Source organism: Odontesthes bonariensis, chromosome 1 (assembly GCF_027942865.1).
Source record: "Odontesthes bonariensis isolate fOdoBon6 chromosome 1, fOdoBon6.hap1, whole genome shotgun sequence".
Taxonomy (NCBI): Eukaryota; Metazoa; Chordata; class Actinopteri; order Atheriniformes; family Atherinopsidae; genus Odontesthes; species Odontesthes bonariensis.
This window is the reverse complement of record NC_134506.1, coordinates 26,650,121-26,672,660: the sequence shown is the minus strand read 5'-3', so window position 1 is coordinate 26,672,660 and position 22,540 is coordinate 26,650,121. Positions and strand designations below refer to the sequence as shown.

Here is a 22,540-nt window from a genome sequence, read left to right as displayed (position 1 = left end):
GTTAGGCGGTATTAGTGCCTCTCAATGTTATTTTGCATGTTTTACCGATTATTTGTTACCATTTTGGAGAGACTGTGAATTGCCAAAGGCTGTGACATGATACTGAGACAGTTAAATGCTTTCTGCAAGAATCCATCTCGTATTTATTTGCCTGCATGTTGAATGTAATTTGCTATTGTCAAAAAGTGGAACATGCTTTACAAATGTGTTTTTCTTTTAGATATTATCCTGTTTGGATCACTCTGCTCACAGTTTTACATACTTTTTGTGCCTGCAAGATTGCGATGAAACACGAATACAGATTTATAGTTATACATGGCTTCATTGCCATGCCTGTCATGATGGCAGCTAATCCCTCAGACTGTTCACTATCCTTAAACATTATCTGAACATTTACCAGACATTTTTATTTTGACAAAGCACAGCCAAAGGCTTAGCAGTGCGTGGCTGATTCCGACATGCTGAAATGGTTTTTGCTCTTCTTATCAGCCGTGGTGAGGTTTTTTTGGTGCTGTTGTGCGATTGGCTTTGTGATGGATTCCTGTCCACAATTTTACATGTACATGGTTCACCCGTGGCCCCTACAGTACTACACCAGGGCTTCGCTAATTGAGAGCAAGGCTTTTTTGCTCAGAGGACTCTTATACACAGCAGAAATCTGCCATCTTAATGCTGCCAGTGATATGATGTACAGCTAATAAATAATGGACGCGCGGTGAATAATGGAATACCAGTATTGCAGCATTTTAGAGCACATATCAGATTGATGATCTGATGCTGAATGCATGCTGCTACAGCTACAAAGGCGACTGGAAGTTAGTCATTCAACACTCAATTTCTCAGTGTTCAACAGCAGAGGGGTGTGATTGCAGGGTGCAGTGTGCTGCTCCCAGGGGTGACTTGTTTAACGATGTATGAGAAGGATTCTGCTGCCAAATAAAAGCAGGAGCACTTCGGTTCCGGAGTTTTGTTTGTTTATTTATTTTCTGCTTGTTTATTTTTTGTTCTCTCATTCATTGAAACTGTATTATATTGGAATATCAACATGCCACCTTATGTTAATATGTCAATATATCTTTTTTCTAGTAAAACCGTTCTTCCATGTTTTGCATTTTTTATAGTTACAAAGTGTTTATGACTGCATTCGTCACCTTTTTTTGGTTCAAAATGTATTTGATTACAATATTAACATTCCATTCAATATCGATTTATTATCTTTTTTTTTACATTGTGGCGTATTTGGAATCTCCTCCAGGTTTCCATGGTTTGCCGGCTGGAAACTCAATGAGTGTCCAAAATATTTTAAAATTATTTTCTGCCATGTTGTACGACTCAGTGAGAAAAAGGGTGGAAGCATGAGGGAAGCATCCCATCCAAACATCTTCTACAATGTTTTCTGATGTCACTTGACCTGATAGTGGTTTTCATTTTTGTTACTGATCAATCTCCATTAAGGAAAAATGTTTGAGGAAAACGTGAAGCTGTGCCAAAGTAAATTTTGCAACGGCAAGCTGTGTTAATGTTGCAAAATCAAAAAAAAGAATCCACAAGTGAAGTGGAGAAAAAGATTAAACTCAGTGAATAGGAGAAGGCACAACAAAAATTAAATAGACATAGTAGAATATTTGAGTCAACAATTAAAAACCCACTGAGACACCACAGGAAACTTAAAACCTATGGACTTCAGGCTGGTCTTTACTGGTATATTGTAAGCCTGTGTCCTATTTTTTCTGTGCCAAAATGATTTTTCTCTGTGTCTTGGCGCATGAAGTGATGAGGTTGTGAGGGTGGCTGAAGCTGCCAGTCTTTTCAATTATCATTTTTATTGTTTTAGAAAATGCAACTTGCGGATGTGATTAAGCCATTGTTAACATGCAAAATCTGGAGTGCTATCAGTTTGATTGTAGATGAGGCACTTGTTTATGAAACCTCCAGTCATTTCTGCCGTTCAAATTTCCCCAGCAATATAATCATTAGTGCCTTTTATTGCTTGAAACTGTTAGGGTGGAAAGCATGAGATGAAGCCTGCAGGAATAAATCCCTCAGTAGTTATGTGTCTGCTGTTTTGCTGTTGTTCACTTTCTCACCTTTCCATATGTCACGGTATATAACTGTCTCTGTGTCTTTCAATTTGCTTTGCTTTTATAGGTCATAAAACTGTCATTTGAAGAATTTGATCTGGAGAGAGGATATGACACACTGACTGTGGGAGATGGCGGGAAGATCGGCGATACTCGGAGGGTACTCTATGTGTAAGCACCAGTTAGCATTTTCTGACATATAAATGACATGCTACAGTACATTACTGCAAAAAAATTACACTGGTATAAGAGAACAGCAGGGTTTGGACACCGTCACATGGATAAAGTTTGTTTATAGTTTTCTTTTTCTGTGAATGCCTGTCTAGACTTACTGGCTCCAGTGTCCCTGACCTCATCGTGAGTTTGTCCAATCAAGTGTGGCTACACCTGCAGTCAGATGACACAATCGGCTCTGCAGGGTTCAAGGCAGTATATGAAGGTACGGCATCATTTTCAGCGATTGCGAAAAGTCTAAACAGCAATATTTCCTCATGTCTGTTTTATACATACATATATTTACAGACAAGATTTAGAAATGCAAGAAAAGTGTTCACCCACTTTGGCTTTTTCCCTCATTTTGCTGCATTATGTGTTATTACCTGGAATAGAAATTTGCAGTGTTTGAATCATTTGATGAACACAACATTCTTACCTCTGTGAAGATGCAAATGTTCACACGTGCGAAACAAACAGGAAATAAGACAAGCGGAAGAACTGAGTGTCAATGAGATTTCTGCAGGTAAATGGCAGAGTTCCGAGCCATAAAGCAAATGAAGTAAAAACACAGAGTGGTGAAGGTAGGTGATCCCTAACTTTTAGGGCCTAATGTGAACCCATTTGGGAGTAACAGCAACTACGCACTTACTGTTGATCGGGTTGGCACACCAGCTTGGAGAAGTTTTAGCCCATTCCTCTGTACAGTGCAGCCTCAGCTTTGGGACGTTACCCGACACAAACTGTTTGCTTCAGGTCCTTCCACAACATTTCTTTTGGATTAAGGTCAAGACTTTAACTCGGCCAATCCAAAATAACAACTTCTTTCATTTTTTTTTAGCATTGTTTTGGTACAACGACTTCTGTGCTTAGAGTTGTTGTCTTGCTGTGTGACCCACTTTCTCTTGAGATTCGGTTCACAGATTGATGTCTTGACATTTTCCTCCAGAATTCCACTGGTATAATTAATGTTTCTCTTGGTCATGGCGAGCCATTTTGTCTCAATTCAGTGATGGGAACATGCTCAGGTGTTAGGACACATTATTTTCCTTTCCCTAATTTAGGTTTCGATTTAAACCAAAAGTTATTTTCCCTGTGTCCCAAATGGAAGAGCAGTAGCTTGCAGCTTCACCTTGCACTGTTGTTCAGGATCCCTCTGAAGTTTTGCTGGGTTCTTTTGTGACCTTGCAGGCTATTTCACACGTTGCTTTTGGAGTAATCTGTGTTGGTCAGCCATTCCCGGAGAGCGTAACAGCGGTCTTATATGCTTTCCACAAGTATAAAAATCTGTCTGACTGTAAATTGGAGCTGAACAAACTCTTTAGAGATGGTCTTGTAACACTTTTCATCACACTGAGCACTGGCAACTCTTTTTCATGTCTTCAGCAATCCTGCTTTGCATAAGATATAAGATACATCTCCTCAAACAAGTTGTGATCGCCATTCTATTTATTAAAGACTTCTGACTTTAATTTCCCCTTTACTATAACTGGCAATACTTGAGGTCAACATACTTTTGCTTCTTAGTTGAATTTTTGTAATCTTAAAGATAATTATATTTGGTTATATTAATTCAGAAATATAAGAGAATTATTTTAAAGAGTGCTCAGTCTATCAAGCACCCACTATTAAACATTGGATTATTTGGATTGGTTCATTTTCATGTTTTGCTAAAGTTTGCACAAATAGAGAGATGCCTCTGTGAGTTGTGGTGAGTGGGTGATGTATGTGTCCCCTAAATTTGTATTATTTATTTCAAGCCATTTATCATATTACAATATCTGCATACTAGGATCAACTTGTCATGTCATTGCAGCCCTTTAAATCAAACTGAACTCAATGAAACTGACCTAAACAGAATTTATTTGAGCAAAAGTGAAATAGGTAGACGGAGACAGGTAATTTGATGACTATAGTGACAGACTAAGAAGGACAACCAAACAATGACTGGAAGAGACTGTGAGAGGCAAAATGACAAATGGAGAGCAAGGAAATAGACTATCTTTGAGAGGCTGGGGGAGCATTAGAGAAGCAAAGGGGAAAAAAAGGGGGTGAAGGTTGTGCTCTTGGTTTTGCTTAGTTATGTTTGCTGTAGCAATCTTGCTGACAATGTTGTCCTGGGTCAGTAATGGTTCAAGGGAATAACAGTGAGCAGTAGCTAGAGCATGAGAGTATGTGCATGTGTAGCTCTGATGTGAAACATTTAACATATGGCTTCTACAGCTTAACAAGGGGCTAAGGTGACACTGATCTAACCTTGACTTTGTATGTTCAGCATTTGTTCCAACAGCGGGGCCTTTTTTTTTTCTTTCTTCTTTACAGTTTGGCTCAAAGGATTAACAATATCTGACCCAGCAGATTTTTCTAAAAATCAATGACATTTTAAATAATGTAAATTAAAAAAGAAATTAACAAAACAAACAGACATTTACTTAAGAGGAAAATTTAGTGTTCTGTTTTTTTTTTCCTGAGAACAACCCAACAACAGCTGCCTGTGGTATGCTTGTGTCCCTGCGTGGATATGATGCTGTCAGATTGGATAATGTCACCACATCAAGCACTTGGATCAGCGGGACATCTTTTTAGCCTCAGGGGAAAGCCCAACATTTGCACTTAAGGTGTGTTCATGTTTTCTTTTAAGAAAAAAGTCAGGTTGCGCTTGTTTTTCCCTGCAGCTCAATGTGTTTTTTGTGTGCCTATTTGCATTAGTAAGAAATACTGTCACAGTGTTGCTATCACAAACACACGCACAGAGCATTATGATAATTAAAACTTTCACCGATACACTGCTGCTGCCAAATTTTGAGGCTGATGGTGAGTTGCTGTCAGTAAGTAAGTAACAACGTAAAAAAAAAAATATATTTTTTACATTTAAAGCTCATCAAAGAACTGAAATCTGAATCTAATCAGTTAAAGATTAATCTGTACCGTCAACAATATCAGTATGAAACATTACTGAATAAAAAAAAATAAGGGATTAGCTTACCATCTTGATTGCATCATTACTGCAGAACAGTTATTTGACTTGACTTAGAATATTTTTCAGAGCTATTACGTGATGATGGCAATGTTTAATCAGAAAAACGAATAGCTATATAGTTCACTGTGATGAATGAATTACATCAGGCAGTTTTCCCTATTAGTGTATTTCCGATGACAGCATAAAGCCAAATGTGGCTAGAATGCATTAAAACAGGTCTAAAGTTCTGTAATACATCAAAGATGCTATTATCAATCCATTTTCATGGACGAGCCTTGACCTGGGGGAGGGGTCATCAGGTGGTCCCCAACCTTCTCAGAGTGTTTCGACCCTTAACCACAACACTCTCCAGTTGGCGGGTCAGCAGTGTTTGGCCAAGTCATTGCCCCCCTCCTCCAGGCTTCCAGCAAGTGTCCTCTCTCTTATGCCAGAGCCAACAGGAGGCTCTCTCTGCCGCTTCTCCCAACCTACGAACGGCTGCTTTGCTCAAGTGGCCTCTCAATCCCACCTTTGTCATTAGAGTCCACGCTGATTGAGCTGGGAATCCTCGACAACCCACTTCCACTGTCATCAGCCATGTTGTCCACCCCTTGTCCCGGCAGTCCTGGACAAGTTGTTGGTACTTTTCCTTCTTTCTCTCTGCCGCCTCCTCCCAGTTCTCTTCCCACGGGACTGTTAACTCCACCAGGATGATCTTCTTACTCTCTAGAGACCACATGATGACATCTGGTCTCAGAGTTGTTGACAGTACCGCCTCTGGGAAGTGGAGTTTCCTCCCTAAGTCGACCTCCAATCTGTCTGCAGGAGATTCTGCTTGGCTTGGCCTTGGGCGCCTGGTCTCTGTCCCTCTTTTACAAAGGTGATGGTACTCCACAGCAGTTTTGTTTTGGCTGGGCGTTTCTTCCCCCTCTCTTGCTCCAGGATATCTGCGAGCTGTGCCGACACCTTGTCATGCGCCATGGTTCCTTTACCGCCACATAGCCTGCACAATGGGTCCTCCCTCATTCCCCACCTGTGCAAGTTGACTGGGGTGGGTAGGGTGTCGTACACTGCTCTGAGCCTAAAGGAGATACGGAACAGCCGCCACATCTCGGTCCACGTGATGGTCCTTTTGGGAAGGTTCCACCTTGTCCCGGCACCTTGAGTTGCGAGCTTGATGGCTTTAGCTCTTCTTCCTTCTTCCTCAAGGCTTCGGACTTCCTTCTGGATCAAGGTCCTCTTTTCCCTGGAAGTGGACTTTGACCACTGCTGGAAGTGGGATGTTCCTAGACCCTGCCTTCCAGTGCAAGGGTTTCCAATGATGTCTCTAGTCCTCAGAGAAGATTCTGCCTGGTTAACTGCAGTGCTGGCGCCCCACTTCCTGCCGGATCTTGTTCTTATTCCTGTTCCCTGGTTAGTTGGTCTGCCGAGTCCCTATATGTGAGGGAAAGTCTGCACTTGGAAACTTTAAAATCCTCAACAAAAGAGGACAGGGGGAGCTGAAGCTGACCTGAACTTATGTAGAGCCCCACTGATGTAAAGCTCGGGGGTATTCCCATCCATCTTCGAAGGTGCTTGTTGAACTTCCTCTCCATCCCTTGAACTGCTGTTATTGGCACTTCGTAGATGGTGAGAAGCCACATAAGTCTTTGGAGTAGGCCATGTTGGTAGATCCAGCACTTATATTTCCCAGGCAGGCCAGACTTGTCAATTCTGTTCAACCACTCTTCAACTTGTTTTTCTGTGCTGGAGATGCTGTTTTTATCTGACAAGGAATCATCATACCATTTCCCAAGGCATTTAATAGGGTTCCCCTGGATGTTCGGTATCACTTCCCCTTGAACAAGCAGCTTGAACTTCTCAGTTGTTTTGGCCTTTTGAATCACCAGACAGCATTATGTAATGCAGAAGACAGACTTAAATATGGTAATCTTTGGATACATTTGTCCTCTGTTACATGGACTACTTGTATTGTCTGTGACTGTTTGAGAGAGAAAAGAAAGTTCAAAATATTATATCAGGCCATAAATCAGCATTCTGCACTTCACTAAAGTTGCTAAACTTTGAGGGAAAGAAATAGGAAGAAAAATGATCATGCAGAAGAAAGAAATGCAAAGACAAAAGAAGGATGAGAAAGAGAGGCAGTTACGACCATAATGACAGACTTACCAGAGGCTCAAGATTGCTGGTATCCATCCTGACACTTGTCATCTGTGATAGCTGGCTACAGGCCACACACGCCAACATCTAAACCTTCTATGAGCATTCTGTTCATGTGGGTATACTTACATCCATACAAATTGTAAAAGTGGAGAACACACTCACACACACACACACAAGAACATAACTCACCTTGAGATCTGTTTGCCGAAAGCAAATCCAGGGGCTTGATGGAGCATGTGTTACACCATGACAGATGCCTGATAGGATAAAAGAATTTGAAATAGAGGGGGGGGAAGCAGCGCATAAATATACACTCCCATTAGGAAAAAATGATATTAAAAGCCAGCCACAACTGGAAAAAAAAACAGAATTGCAGACCAGGTCGAAAGTACTGTTAACATGACACGCATGCCAATAAGGTACAATGTGTTAAATCAGACTTAGAAAGCAGGGGTTAGGTGGGAGCATTTGGAAGAAAAATGAAAATATGTTCATAGGAAGTATGGGAAGTCATTATGTAAATATTTTACAATGTCACAGACGCCAGTCTTACTCTCTGTGATTTTCTCCTCCTCCTTCAAGAGTATGCAATGATTAGCGTGTGTTTACATCAACCTGTGTACCTCCACTTATTTTTTTCCTTTGACAATTAAAACTGAATTGCACTACAATTACCCTGATGACAATTAACTGTGAGGAGGGAAACAATTAGATGAATTGCTCGTAGGTTGTACACCACTTCTAAACACAGCCAACAGATATAAGAAGTAGACACATTTCTTTATTTGGTCCTTTTGTTTTTCTTGTCCCATGAAGAAGTTTTAATATCCCCCCTTCTGACTGAAGTCCTAGCATTAAAACAGGTTTGGAGGGGCCCATTTAAGAATGTTCCAATCTCAATGAAAAACACAGTCGTCGAAGAAACCTCCACAGTACTCCTAACCCCAAACTCTCTCCACTGTCTGTTTTGGAGGGGGCATACTGTCTATAGGTCACAAGTAGATTCTCACAAAGCCCATCTACTTAGGTGTAGACCTCTTCTATGATTATCGTAATTTCTTTTTTCATAGTCCCAAGAAATCAGTTTTGATTCCTTAACAACTGCTAAAACAATGATGATCAACAACGCTTGCTGAGGATTTTATATTTTTTTTTGGACTTTGGACTGCTGTTTCACTCATTTTTAGTCCATTCTTTTGACATTATCATTTTCGGAAGAGTGTTTTAGCTTTGTTTTTGTTTTTTGTGGTTAGTTAAGGCACTTAACACTGACCTTTGAAACATTCAAGCATAAAAAAGACGTCTTATCCAAAAGATGACACAAACACAACAACTACGTAAAGAAGCAGTTTTAGACATCATCTTTGAGCACTTTGTTACCACCAGCCTGGCGCAAAGATGCATCCTTTGTGTGCATCTCTTTTTCTTTACATCTATCTATAAGAAATATTGATAAGAAATAAAAAAGATGACACGGTTTGATAGGCATACAATAGCATCTTTGTTCCAACAAGGTGATTCTCAATGAGCTGTTTGTCAAAACTTGGAAATTCTTAGCATAGTGTGCTGCATGAGCTTAAAAAGGCTCAAAAGATTTTTAATTTTTTTTAAATCCAACAAAGATCTGTCACAACACCTGCGAGATGCGTCTGGCCTGTCAGTTGATCCATCTACTTTTCACTGAAGCCTCATCAGAAATTATCCCCATTTGGCTGCCGAGACGCCATTCTCAAGAAAGTGAAACAGGAAGAAAAGGCTGAGGCATGTCAAATGACACAAGAACTGGACTAAAATCAGTGGCAGCACTTCTACTGTGTGATGAATCCTTCTCAGAGCCTGGATCTCAACATTACTGAAGCAGTGTGGGATCATCTTGACAGAGAACGGAACAAAAGAATCCAAAGAAAAGCTTTGTGATGTCCTTCAACATATGCTTGTCTGAGAGGGTTAAAGTTGTGTTGAAGAATAAAGATGGTCATGCCTAACACTGACTTCCAAGTTTGTTAGAATTGTACAAACTTTGCTTTGCCTGACATACTGTATTTTTATTCATGATATCACATTTTCTAATAAATAACCTGTCTATAAATAACCTATAACTTGTCTTTTTCTTTTTTGGCAATATATAAAGAACTGATGAGTGGCACAAGGACCCTTACATTATTTTACTATTATTTATTTTTTCTAATTCTAATGTTATGGATCTGAAGAGCTAACATGATCTCAGTCATTCATGTTCCCCCACGTGCTGAGAATAACGCTGTTGCCATTTGGGTTTCTCATTAAGGATGTTGGGAGGTCTTACTCAGCACATGCACCACTTAGTTACCTCCATTTGAGTGACTGACGGACCATATTTTCCTGCCCAGCACTCAGTGACACATCAATTCATTTAACTTACTCGCTATACAATTTGAAAAAAAAAAAAGGAAAAAGGTATGGCCAATTCTACCTAACTCGCAAAAAACAAACAAACAGATAACTCCTTATCAGTGTCAAAATGTCACATGTTAACATGTTTTATCGGCTTGGGACCATGACTGTCCGTGTCTGTGTATTACAGAGATCGAACGGGGAAGTTGCGGCGATCCCGGGGTGCCAGCATTCGGTCGTCGTAACGGTGATCGCTTTCAGCATGAGGATGTATTGACCTTCTTTTGTCAATCGGCTTTTGAACTTGTGGGCGAAAAAACCATCACATGCCAGCACAATAACCAGTGGTCTGGGAATAAACCCAGTTGTATCTGTAAGTGCACTATGTTATGTCCGTGCTATTAGATTTTCTGTATGCTTTTAATTCTAATTCGATTATTTTAATTTCTTATTTTTTTTTTTCTATTATTAAATTTTTTTTTTTTCTGACTTTGCTTTGAATATCTACCGGCTTGCTTTCTCATCCCACCTATCCAACCTAAAACTTTGTGTCTTTCCTTTCTTTCATCTTCTTTGCAGTCTCCTGTTTCTTTAACTTCACGGCTCCATCAGGGACAGTATTGTCTCCAAACTACCCAGAGGAGTACGGTAACAACCTGAATTGTGTGTGGTTGATTATCTCTGAACCGGGGAGCCGCATACATCTCCTCTTCTCTGACTTTGACCTGGAGCCACAGTTTGACTGGTTGGTGATCAAAGATGAAGGTAATGATATTTTGATAATCCGTTGTATTTTTAAAGAGGGGTTTATTTCTTTTTATCATTTAAAAAAAAGTTCTAATGTTCATGTTACTAAAATTATCAACAAATTTTTCTGATGTCAACTCTATAACAGAAGGTAAAAAGAGCTGCAGACTTAATTTTAGTTGACTAATATTGTCTCGATCAAGTGGGTAAATGCTGTTATTATTCTTTCAACCACACGGCTACCGCATCTTTCTAGCTGTTTTCCATTCCAGCTCTTTTGATTTTAAGCATGTCCAAGGTAAGCCCTTGTTTGACTGGCCTGGTGTAGTTTTGTTTAATTGACTGACTGTGACTTGAGACTCTGCCGTGATCATTTTTTTTGGAGTGGCCAAACTAAAATAACTTGGAATAAATTGCTTTAAAGTCTTACAGTATTTTGGACCGGTGGTAAATGACTGATGTCACTGTATGTCTACATTCAGAAATCTAAGACAAAACACACTGTACTAAATTTTGTTTTAAATATTTGCTTCAATTTTTAGAAATATTTACACAGTAAAAGAAAAATGACATGTATTATTATCTGATGTAATACATATTGTTTAAAAAAAATTACCTGGCTTTTAAAGTCAATTTGAAAATATCTGTTATCAGCCAGGATTAAGTAATGTGAAACCCACAATTGGATTTAATTAGTTAGTGTGATGTGAGGGAATGTATTGGCCTGTGACCTGTCCCAGCACCTAAAGAATGACTTATTCCACCCATTAGATACCCAGCAAATCAGTGCTAATTAGTCTTTATGCTATGTATTGTGGAAACGAGTATATTTATTAAACCATTTGCATTTAAAAACTGCACCACAGCCAGAAAGACAAGCACAGTGGTAACAATTCAGATTTACAGCAGCACTTTGATGAAAATTGTTGATTACAAAAGTACAATTCTCTTTTTGGTGAATTTTTTGGAGAGGCATTGATAAGACCTTAGTTGTTTTTCGTTCACCATTGATGATATACATTCATGATTGATTAGCATTGTCCAGTTGTTTATATTGTGCTGTATACTCAAACGTCACAGGATCTATCAGCAAGGTTGCAGCTGTACAGCCAGTGCAGTTACTTGCCTTTGTTTGTTTGTCTGTCAAAAAAAATCATAATTTTATTAACGAAGTAAAATGCACTCACAACCTCGTCTTTCTCTGTATTCTTGAAAAATAGAACAGTAAAATACAACTTCCAAAAAAAAAAAGAAGAATCATATGAGCACAATAATAAACAGCATAGCATGTCTTTGAACAGGATGCTGTATAAAATATTAGCATAGTCAGAAAATCCATATTATTAAGATAATCTAAAAGTAGAGAACATGTGGAACGATCGCTACAAAATGCTTTTCTCTTAATCTCTACTTTTGGAAAAGAAAACATTTTTTCTTTTTCGCATCCAAGCTTTTGTCACACTTATTCTCCTTCTACTTCTGGTCCCTTGACAAGCAGTGCAGTACTAAATTAGTGAAAAGGCTTATGGGTTGCCGGAGAACAATGAGACGAGCACTTTACATCTCAGTCACAATGCTGCTTAATTGAGTGTAAGTGCATGTGATCCAGAACTCCTGAGCTCTCTCTTATTTTTAAAGGATTAATAAAAAATAGATAAATGAATCTCTGTTATGGTTAGATACAGCCAGCGATGGTATCTTCAGCATTTATTTTGTAATTATATTATTTTTAGCTTTGATTTTTAAATGTAAATGATTATTTATCTCCTCTGACAAATGCCTTAAAATAGCTGAAAAGAACAGTGTTATATTACTGTGTTTGACACTTGCTTCATCAGCCGGTTTAGGAGAATATTGCATTTTGAACAAAAGGTGGTGTGTTGGTTAGCACCATCACCTCACAAATGTCCGGCAGGGACCTTTCTGTGTGAAGTTTGCATGTTCTCCCCATGCATACTGGCTTCTCTCCCACTGTCCAAAAACTGTCCTACTGTTCCACTGGAACCTATTCCAGCCCACCCCACAACCCTGAATTGGATTAAGTGAGTACAGAAAATAGATGGATGGATGCATAAGGGGATCAGTAAAACTATCACATCTTCTCTCTACATCAGAATAAGAAAAACAAAGCCAACATGAAATTTTGTTTGGGCCCAGTTGCGCATCAGAGAATGAATGTACTCACTGAAACATCAGAGCTGCTTGAAACATCGCAGTTGCTTAAATTTATGAGGTTGTCATGCTAAAGGCTTGTCAACAGACCTAATTTAAAAAGCTTGGTGTAGAGGGAAAAAAAAGATTGTTCACAAGCTCAGCTGCATTCTAATTTCCCTTTGTAAACCACACACTACTTAAAATATGCACAGGATGCTGAAAATATTAACGTATTTTTGAGGGGTAATTTAACTTATCAAACTGAAAAATGATTATTATTATTAACTGTTTATGCTGAATTACAACAGAAACAACTACAAATGGATTTAAATCGCTCAAAATGTCTTATTTTATCTTGGGTAAACTAAGATGAGCTAAGCACCTCCATCTCATAGAAAAGAGTAAGCAAAATGTGGCCTGAGCACTTCCAAATGACCCCCTGCCACCAACTGCAAATGTATCTCTCAGTCTTAAACTGCAGACTCAGCACAAAGCGGAGACAGGTGCACTCAACAAGGGCGATAACTGACAAAGCAGAACAAGACATAATGACAGCCACGACACAGGTTAATTCCTGAAATATGGTACAGAAGTGGTCGAGCATTTGCTGGGCTTCGTCAACTCTTTCAGTATCTGTATAGACAAGGAATACCCAATGTCTGAAAATACAATACAGTTTAGTGCGGGGAGAGGAATAAAGGACAGAAGGAATGAGCGTTCTGGTTTTACTAGCAATAACTCAGAAGTCATGTGTTTATGAATAGAATTTAAAATATTTAAAGGGATAGTTCGCCTCTTTTGACATGAAGCTGTATGACATCCCATATTAGCATTTATGAACATTGACTTACTCCCTGCTGCGTCCTGTGAGCCGAGATCTGGCCTCGTTTTGGCGTTGATGTAAGTAGTCCGGCTAGTTGGCTGGGGTTTAAAAAAATAAAGTGCTTTGCTTCTCAAAACAATATCCGTTCAAAAGAGTAATACATTTGCATCACAAATTCATTCTCCAGGAAAAAGTCAGACCTCACAATCGCTTGGCCCTATTTTCTCTCCCTTTCGTATCACTGCGTGCTGCCACCTGCCGACAGCCGCGTCTGTTACGGTGTTTACTGCTCGGAAGCAGGGGACTGCTCGGTCTGCACTTGACTGCATAGTCTACACAGCCCGTAGTGCTCCCTCCTGGAGACCACATTCTTTAGGTGGTTCTGGGATTTGCAAATGAGTTGGACGTTTATGGAATGATATTGCTTGCTGTTCAGGTATATGAATGGATCTGACAAGGGGGATTTAATGTGCACGCATGTGCAGTATTGTACCAATGGTGTTAGGAAGACCAGCAATAGAATTAAACCCCCCCTTGACAGCAACTTGTTCTTCAGCTATATGTGGAAACTTTATGTATTGTGTAGCCAGTCGGTTTGCTGCATCTACGACTCGTGGGAGAGCGTGGCTGACGGACGGCTGCGCTATGCCCACCTTGTCTACCAGTTCCCACTGAAATGTTCCAAAAGGCCCAAGGTCGAGAAAACCTGCACATGCGGTGGACATAGTTGGACCGTTGTGTATAGCTCCACACTGCTGGCTCAGTGCTGGTCCTAATAAACAGATCTGTTTTCAGTTTTAGGACTTTTTTTTTGGTGGAATATTGGATAATTTAAAAATGTATGTTGAAGTTGAATCATATGGGCATTTTAGGGGAAAATATGATCATTTGGTGGAGCTATTAAAACAGTTTATTCTTAAGATTGAATATAAAGGTTGGGCACCTTAATATAGTTGTTTTTTCTTTAACATTCATTTGTATCTGTTTTCTAACCAGTTTTAATTATATTTGTCTTTAAATAACAAATGTAGGAGAGTAGAAAGTTCAGTATAGTATTTTCTTTTTAAAATGCAAGGATTCTAATGTCTAATTACCATATTTGGGGATGGCACATCTTTCTTTATTCATTGTATACACTCCATATCTTAACAGATATAGGCATACTGTGTTTTGCTCCGTGTTGCTCGTTGGAGTTTTATTGGATCCCCACTGGATCTGTTGCTGATGGTTGGATCATTGGGGAACAACTATAGGAGCAGAATGTATTCTTCCACACAAAAATGTATTACAATTTGTCGCAGTAAATGGTCCGAAGCTGTGACACAAATGTGTCAGACAGAACTAAGGTGATGCATGGTTGCAGCTGTGCAGGCCAGTGGGGAGTTTCAGGGCCACTCAACTGGTACACAGCGACTGCTTTAGTGGCTAGAGTGATGCCTTAAAATCATCGCAGTCATGTTCCCCAGAGGGGATGATGGTTACTTTGAACAATGCAATTTTCTCCCATGGTGCCAGAATACCAAATTGTAGATATCCAAAATGCTATCGGTCCAAAAAACGTGAAATTTAAAAATTTGTTTTTCACAACATTGACAATGCAACTAAACCTAATCAGGTTTTTCAGAAAAAAATAACTTCCTTAAAGATGCACATCCTTGGAATTTGAGATTCTATTGCATTGCAAAGAAGACATCCTGGGCTCCACCAAGGCAAGCAACAACATTTCAGTGCCAAGCACAGAGTCACTGATTTGTCACTCTGACATCCTTACCAGTGAATACATTAGATACACATTTAAAATCTGAATGAGACAACTGAATTGGCCTTTTACCCTTTGCTAAATTCCCCATCCTTGAAGGTGACCAACAAAACTATTTTACTGTGACCCCCAGCAGTACATAATTGTTTCCCCCCCGTGGGTCCAGATAGCATCTAATAAATCTATTGCAGTGTATCCATTTGTTGTTTGTTTGTTTTCTTTACAGGACCTCTTCAATTTCCAAGTCTACTCTTTAACCTGCTGTTATTCTGCATGGATATTTTAAAGCGCCATTAAAAACGTGTCTTTAAAAATCTGTTCCGACTATGTTCTATTTCAGGTCTATCCGAACCAACAACATTTGGGACGTTCTCTGGAAAAGATGTTCCATCACAGATCGCCTCAAATGGACACATCATGAGACTGGAATTTCAGTCTGATCATTCTAATACCGGGAAAGGCTTCAATATCAGCTATACCAGTATGTACTGCTTACCTACCTGTTTCTGTCTGTCTGTTTGTTTGTAATTAGATTTAATGATGTATTTGTCCTGATGTTCAGACCTGACGAGGGCTGGATCATTTTCTATTTTGTCCTAATACATAAGACTTTTATATTTGAGATATCTAATGCGGTTATGGACGAATTCTGTTTTTGTACCACTCATTTTTAGGTTTGCTTTACAGCGTAGGCAGTTGTTGCCCATTCTGGAAGAACATCCTTTCCCACAGGATTTACAAACATTGACTCAACTTGCCATTAAAAGGGACATCTTCGTACTTTGGCGTATAACCAAAATTCACTGTTACAGACGGGATTTTCAAGCGTTAAAACTGAGCCAAAAGGATTGTGCAGCTGTTAGTTTCCTAGCAGAAAACTTTTAGTTGATATATGCTGAAAGATTAGGAAACAATTTTTGCCTAGAGATGCCAGAAAAAAATGCTGCCTACCCCAACGATATTTCAAAATATTAGGGGCTCTCATTAATATGTCTCAGGCGTTTACCTTAAGAGTCTGTGTAGTTACTTTTTCCATATATCGTATTCATTAAAGACCTGGGATTTAAGATAAGCAGTGCCCCAATGGATCTGAGCCAGTAAAAAATTGGGGGAAGGAACATACACATAGTATCCCTGCCAGTCCCCATAAAATTTCATTTAATTTGCGATACTGAAGGTTAGCCTTCAGGCCCCCGACAAGTTGCAGTATTTTTATTTGATAAAGGTTTCACAAAATGAATTTGAAAATGTTCGAAAAACATTGCCAGATATATTGTAAGAGGATACTAAAAGAAAAAGGACATCTCTTTAGTGTCACTGACAGCGCAGTGTAAGCCAACCAGAAGAAGCAAAAACGTTGGTATGTAATCTATTACTCAGTGTAACTGTCTTATATATGTGTAAAGCCAGATGCCTCTCAAGCACGTGATGACTCATGTATCTCCAACCATCCGCTTCATGAGAAGTGTCAGGATTGTTTGTCTAATAGTTACACGTATCGAGTTGTAATTTGCTGTGTACAAGCAGTGTCAAGAAAATTGATCCTCACATAGTAATCAGTTCTAAAATTCAGTGTCTAATTAGATGTTCATTTGCACCAGCATCGAAACAAATGGTGCCATCCAAAACTCTTGCAGATGACAAGGTCATGGTCAAGGTTTATTTATCTAGCACCTTACAACAACCTGGGTTGACCAAAGTGCTTTACATAAATAAATAAAAATAAAATTCAACAGATACATGACAGACAACTTCACAGCTGCTGTAACCCTCATATAGCTTACCTTATGAAACAGCCCATCTCAAAGTCTTCAACGATGGGTGAGAATATTTAATTAATTGATCAATTAATCAATCTGTCATTTCCATTCAGCCAAAAGTTGACTGTCGCACTCAAATCGCTTGGCCAACACAACAGTCCCAATTTAATAATGAGGTTAAGATGTGGAATCAGCAGGCAAAGATCCCCCTCCTTCTGACATGACATAGTCACAAAGATATTGTAAAGAAATGAGTGTTTTGTGTGTCTTGTACCTCTTGTCTTGCTATTGCCCAGCCTTGGTGCGTGTAACTCTTATTGTTGATTCGACCACAGACTTTTAACATCACAGTTGTTAACACACAAGAAGCAAATTAAAGTGAAAAAAGAAAAAGAAAAAAAAGTATTTTCTTTGGTATTGGCATCATACATACCAAAATAGGTTAGGTGTATGCCATGCAGTAATTTCGCTGTTTATGATATACTGTTTATAGTTTGGAAAAGTGTTGACTTTGTCTTTTCAGTGACACTAAGTTCCTAAATACCTATAAGATCATTAGCACCTGATTATGTTGTGTAATTCCAAGCACACTTGACAAGTGAGCCAAGATAACCACATATAACAGTTTGACATATCCAGACTGACTTCAATGCATAAATTGTCTATCCAAAGATATTCATTAGTTTATGACTGTGGCCAATATATAGTCAAAATACCCAAAACCAGTGTATTTGAGCTATTAAACAAAATCACAAACATTTCAGCTTTTCCTTTAAGAAGAAAAAGGTTTCTTGTATTTGCTGCATCTCCCCTGAAAATGTCTTGAGTTTCCTTGGGGAAGCTCACCTCACACTGAAAACCCCTGCTTCAGTTTAGATGTAAGAATTTTGATACTAGAATAGAAATGTTGGGCTTGTACAGCCAAAAATACAGGTGGTCAATTTTTTATGAAATCAATGGACAGTTGTTTCTCTTCCTCCTGTGCCATTGTCAGTCACGACCCGACTTCTGCAGCCTGTGTATTTACCTGCACTAAGCCGAACTAGTTCTGCATGACTGATCCTGATTCATTTTCTGTGATTACCATGCGGCTTTGCATCATTTCACACACTGCCTCCCAAATGACCTTGTCTCCAGGTCTTCCTTTAGGAGTGACATTTGACAAATGAAAGCACTGAATGCTCTCTTTGCCTCAGCCTATTTGATACAAAAAGTCCTACTTGTAATCCCTAGACAAATAGTGAGCACCATTGTCCAAAATCTGTACAAATACACAAATCCTTTTTATACTCCCCTTTTCTTTACTATGTAATGATTTCACTGTCAGTGGCAGTAAATCCCTAAATGCCTGTATAATGAAAGATACATGTTGATCCTAAACCATGTAATCGATGACAGTGAGATTTTATTTTATTTTTTTAATGTTATTTGATCACATAAATTCTACACTGGCACTTGTTGAATGCCAGTCATGTTTCCCTCTTTCGGAAACTGATTATTATTATTTTTTTATTAATTTAGTTAAAAACATTAAATACAGAAAATGGCCCTTTAAAAGCATTTAGTTGGGAGTCAAGTGCAGGTCATGGTGTATAACAACTGTTCCAAATTCACTCAGAGTACAAATTGTTCACAAATATATATACATACATTTAAAGGAAATAATTTCTGGTCTTTTGGTCTTTTTAGTAACCACAGAGTAGAACAGGTACAGTCATGCAAAAAGTTATGATTCTCTTTTGCCAAAACTCCCTTGACATAAGAAACAAGGATTTTATGTTCAACATAAAGCTGCCAGTTTGAGTTAATCTCTTTATTTAGTTTTCTGGCAATGTTTTTCTCTTCTTTTTTTTGGCCACTCTTTATTCATCATGTTAATCTCCATATTTCACTCTGAATCTCTTTTGTTTCACTTTTTCATTCAGGCCCATTTTTATCTCACACTTTGTCTGAAACACTGAAAAAAGGACTTTTTTCACGTACTTGAGGTAGACTGAGATTTTCGTTGTATCCTTTTTTTTCCTTTTCTTTTGACTATGATCTCTCCTTCTGTAGTTAAACCGATAAGTTCGATATTTTCTGTGCTGTCAAATTTGTTCTTTGCCTTTGCATGCTCACCGTTCACAGCCCCCTCCCTCTCTCTCTCTCTCTCTCTCTCTCTCTCGTCCGTGCATGCACATTTTTCTCAATCCTTCTTTTTTTCTATCCGCTCTCATTTCCTCTCCATCAGTAGTTAATCAACCTGAGACATGTCCAATCACTCTGTGTGTGATCCAGGGGGGATCAGGTTAATCTCCGAAGTGGCGATAATATAAGCCAAACATGACAGGGTTGAAATCACATAAGGATAATTTCATTTCCATATATCCATATCTGTGGAGATGTCACTTTCACTGACATTGATAGATAAATAATGTAACCCTTTTTCTTCAGGTAAAACCAAATTTCAGGCATTGAAATAAATAAAAAATAGGGTTGGGGTGTTGAAATGATACACCTAGTAAATTCTGAAGCACTCTACCGTATATTGTAAGAACAGTGTATTAGGTGTCTATGTATTTCTAATTTTCTCTCTTCTCATTTGCAGAAACCTGATACAATTCATTCAATTTTTATTAATGCTCTCTCCCACAGCATTTCACTTGTTATTTTCTCTTGTAGCGTTTGGTCAAAATGAATGTCACGACCCAGGGGTCCCTGTTAATGGTCAAAGGTACGGTGACCAGTTTCAGCTTGGCAGCTCGGTGGCTTTTCGCTGTGATCAAGGATTCATAAGGACACAGGTAATAATCTGCAGTTTCAAACTGTTGCTCGTGATTTTGTTCTCTTAATCGGCCACATTTAACACAAATAAATATTACTTTAGAACAATTTTTGTTTCTGGCATCAGTGATTGTGGGTGAAGAAGTATGTTTTGTGATATAAGTTGCAAAACTTCATATGACTTGCCAATGCTGTATTTCTAGGGGTCGGATCAAGTCACTTGTATCCTTCAGGATGGAAATGTTGTTTGGTCTGCAGCCGTTCCACGCTGTGAAGGTGAATACATACAGACACGCATACACGCAGTTCTTTACTACACATACTGTATAACCAAGATGTAGCTTTAAAAAATGTTCTACCTGCCAAATTACAAAACAAAACATTGTGCTGTATGGCTCTTACTGTTTGGCTTCCCGTTGTTATCCGTCGTATCCTTCAGCTTCCCCACACATATTCAGCCTGTTTGTACGCCTGTTTCCCCCTAAACAACAATCTTGAATGAGATTGACACAACTTGAGCTATAGCTCATTGAGGGGTCACATATTTGTTACATTCATACTCTAAAATAACCATTTATGGAGTGGAGATGAGCTAATATGCGAAAGTAATAATTAAAAGACAGTGAATGTGCTGGTTTTTCAACAGCTTTTGAAGGTGGATGGAGTCCACTGGGCTGTGAGCTATTTTTATGTCCATCCCCATCTTGCATCTTGATTGTATTGTCTAAATTACATTATCAAATATTGCCTGTTAATAAATCCGACGGAGGAGACAATCAAATTGAATAAGGTAGTCACCTTATTAAGTCTGGAGAATGGGGAGGAAAAAAAATGTCGCTCCCATCAAATGGAAAAGTTAATTATGTTTTATATCTAGAATGATTTTCTTGTGGATCCCGAGCAGAAGTACGGCTGCTTAGGGATGCAAGGTGTGTGGAAAAAATACATGTTTGCTAAAAAGCTGGACTTATGAGAGCAATCAGAAATGGCCATGGTACTTAAGAACAGAGGAAGTGGTAAGAGCTGTGAAAAATAATCCAATGCAAATGGAATAATGTAGAGAGAGCGATTGATGATACACACATCATAAATCCCAGGACTTTATTTTTCTCCGAATGTGGTAGATGGACATGTATAAGACACACAAAAAAGGAAAGAACAGAAACCAAAGCTTAACTAATTCTTACTTTTTAAAGAGTCGTCATTGAAGATCTCTCAACTGTTTCGCAGCAGCAGTCTTATGAGTTGCTGGAAAATGAGGATATGTTTTTTTTTTTGTTTTTTATATTCCATTTGCACAGAAACATATTTGATTCCCCCCTATAAATTAACATGCTATAATTATTCAGGGCTTTTTCAAATAGGAGTAGCTCAAATTGGTTTACTGTAGCACAAAATTGGCACAGCATAATTTCTGATGGTAAATGTTTTTGTGTGAACTGAGGAAATTCAGAAAGGATTAGAGTGCAAAAAAATAAATTGAGCATATGAAGAATCTGCAAACTTAATGAAAAACGAGACTTGAGCTCGTGCCATAACACAGTTACAAGACAAAAATGATTCATTTCATTCTTGGTTGCGGCTGTTTGTGTGTGTTTCTGCATCTCCCTCCAGCTCCCTGCGGAGGCCATCTCACAGCTCCTACCGGTGTTGTGCTGTCTCCTGGTTGGCCGTCCTTTTATAAAGACTCTCTGAGCTGCCAGTGGGTGATTGAAGCACAGACAGACAATGCAGTGAAGATACACTTTGAAAAGTAAGCTATTTAGCTTTGCATTTACAGAGAAAGTATTCATCAAATTTGTTTGCTTAAAAGGTTAGCGTGATTGTTAATAACTTGATAATATGTACTAATTTTTTGGTTTGGTAGTACGTCATTTAATATTTCACTTAGGTAGGTCTCAGATATGAATTAATTTCGTGCTACAGTACTTGATTAATTTTTACATTTTAGTATTTTTTTCTGGAAACAAGACACAGACAGATGCACCGTAGCCTGAATCCGTTATAGGTGAAATTAGTCTTTTTAGGACGTGATTTAAATGTCAGCTTCTCTTCATCACCTGCGAGGAATCTCATTTGTGAAGAAATTACTTTGCATGCACATGTCTGATGGAGGCTAGTTCATTTTTCATTTAGCTGGTTAGATATTTTTATTCCAATAGTGCGCTCTGGTACCAGTGCCAGTGGGACTCAACTCTTGTTTTTTTATGCAACCATATAGTTATTTGCCTTTTATAAGATGTTCTTTTTGTCTGATTCAATTAAAGATTAATAGCTAAGAATCAAATATTTTTGTCTTGGGGACCTGCAGGCACAATTATACAGTAGGTAATTGTTTATTAGGTGAGTCAATTACTAAGGCTGTGGTGCAACCAAAGAGATCAGTGATAGCAAAGAGATAGCAAATCTGGTACTCGTTTAGATGTTGTGGTTATGTAGTTAATTTAATATTCATCATCTTTACCAGACCACTACGGTCCATAAGGTCTCTCTGCAGTCCAAACATTCATACGCACATACACAAACATATGACTACGCAAAGCGCTCGGATCCGCCGTCATTATTCTTTCACAATGACAAGTCACAAGCCTGTGCATGTGAGGCAGGGATGCAGCTAACTAGAAAAGTAGTATGTTTACAAACAGAAACCCTGAATTCCCCATAAATCTGTCATATTTACTATTACAGTTAGCTTAGCATTGGGAGTTAAGTTGTTAGTCTGACATTGCTCAATGCTCGGATTTT

The 22,540-nt window shown here is 38.7% G+C and overlaps 1 protein-coding gene across 1 annotated transcript in view; it reads left to right on the top strand.

Moving 5' to 3' along the window:
* LOC142378168 (CUB and sushi domain-containing protein 1-like) overlaps positions 1-22,540 on the top strand; it is a 445,101-nt gene that overhangs the window by 289,133 nt on the left and 133,428 nt on the right. Inside the window, exons 11-18 of the mRNA XM_075462406.1 lie at positions 2,149-2,252; positions 2,408-2,520; positions 9,980-10,162; positions 10,369-10,554; positions 15,613-15,753; positions 19,694-19,815; positions 19,999-20,071; positions 21,410-21,548. Of these exons, the coding sequence (XP_075318521.1) occupies positions 2,149-2,252; positions 2,408-2,520; positions 9,980-10,162; positions 10,369-10,554; positions 15,613-15,753; positions 19,694-19,815; positions 19,999-20,071; positions 21,410-21,548 (1,061 nt within the window). The remainder of the gene's footprint in view (positions 1-2,148; positions 2,253-2,407; positions 2,521-9,979; positions 10,163-10,368; positions 10,555-15,612; positions 15,754-19,693; positions 19,816-19,998; positions 20,072-21,409; positions 21,549-22,540) is intronic.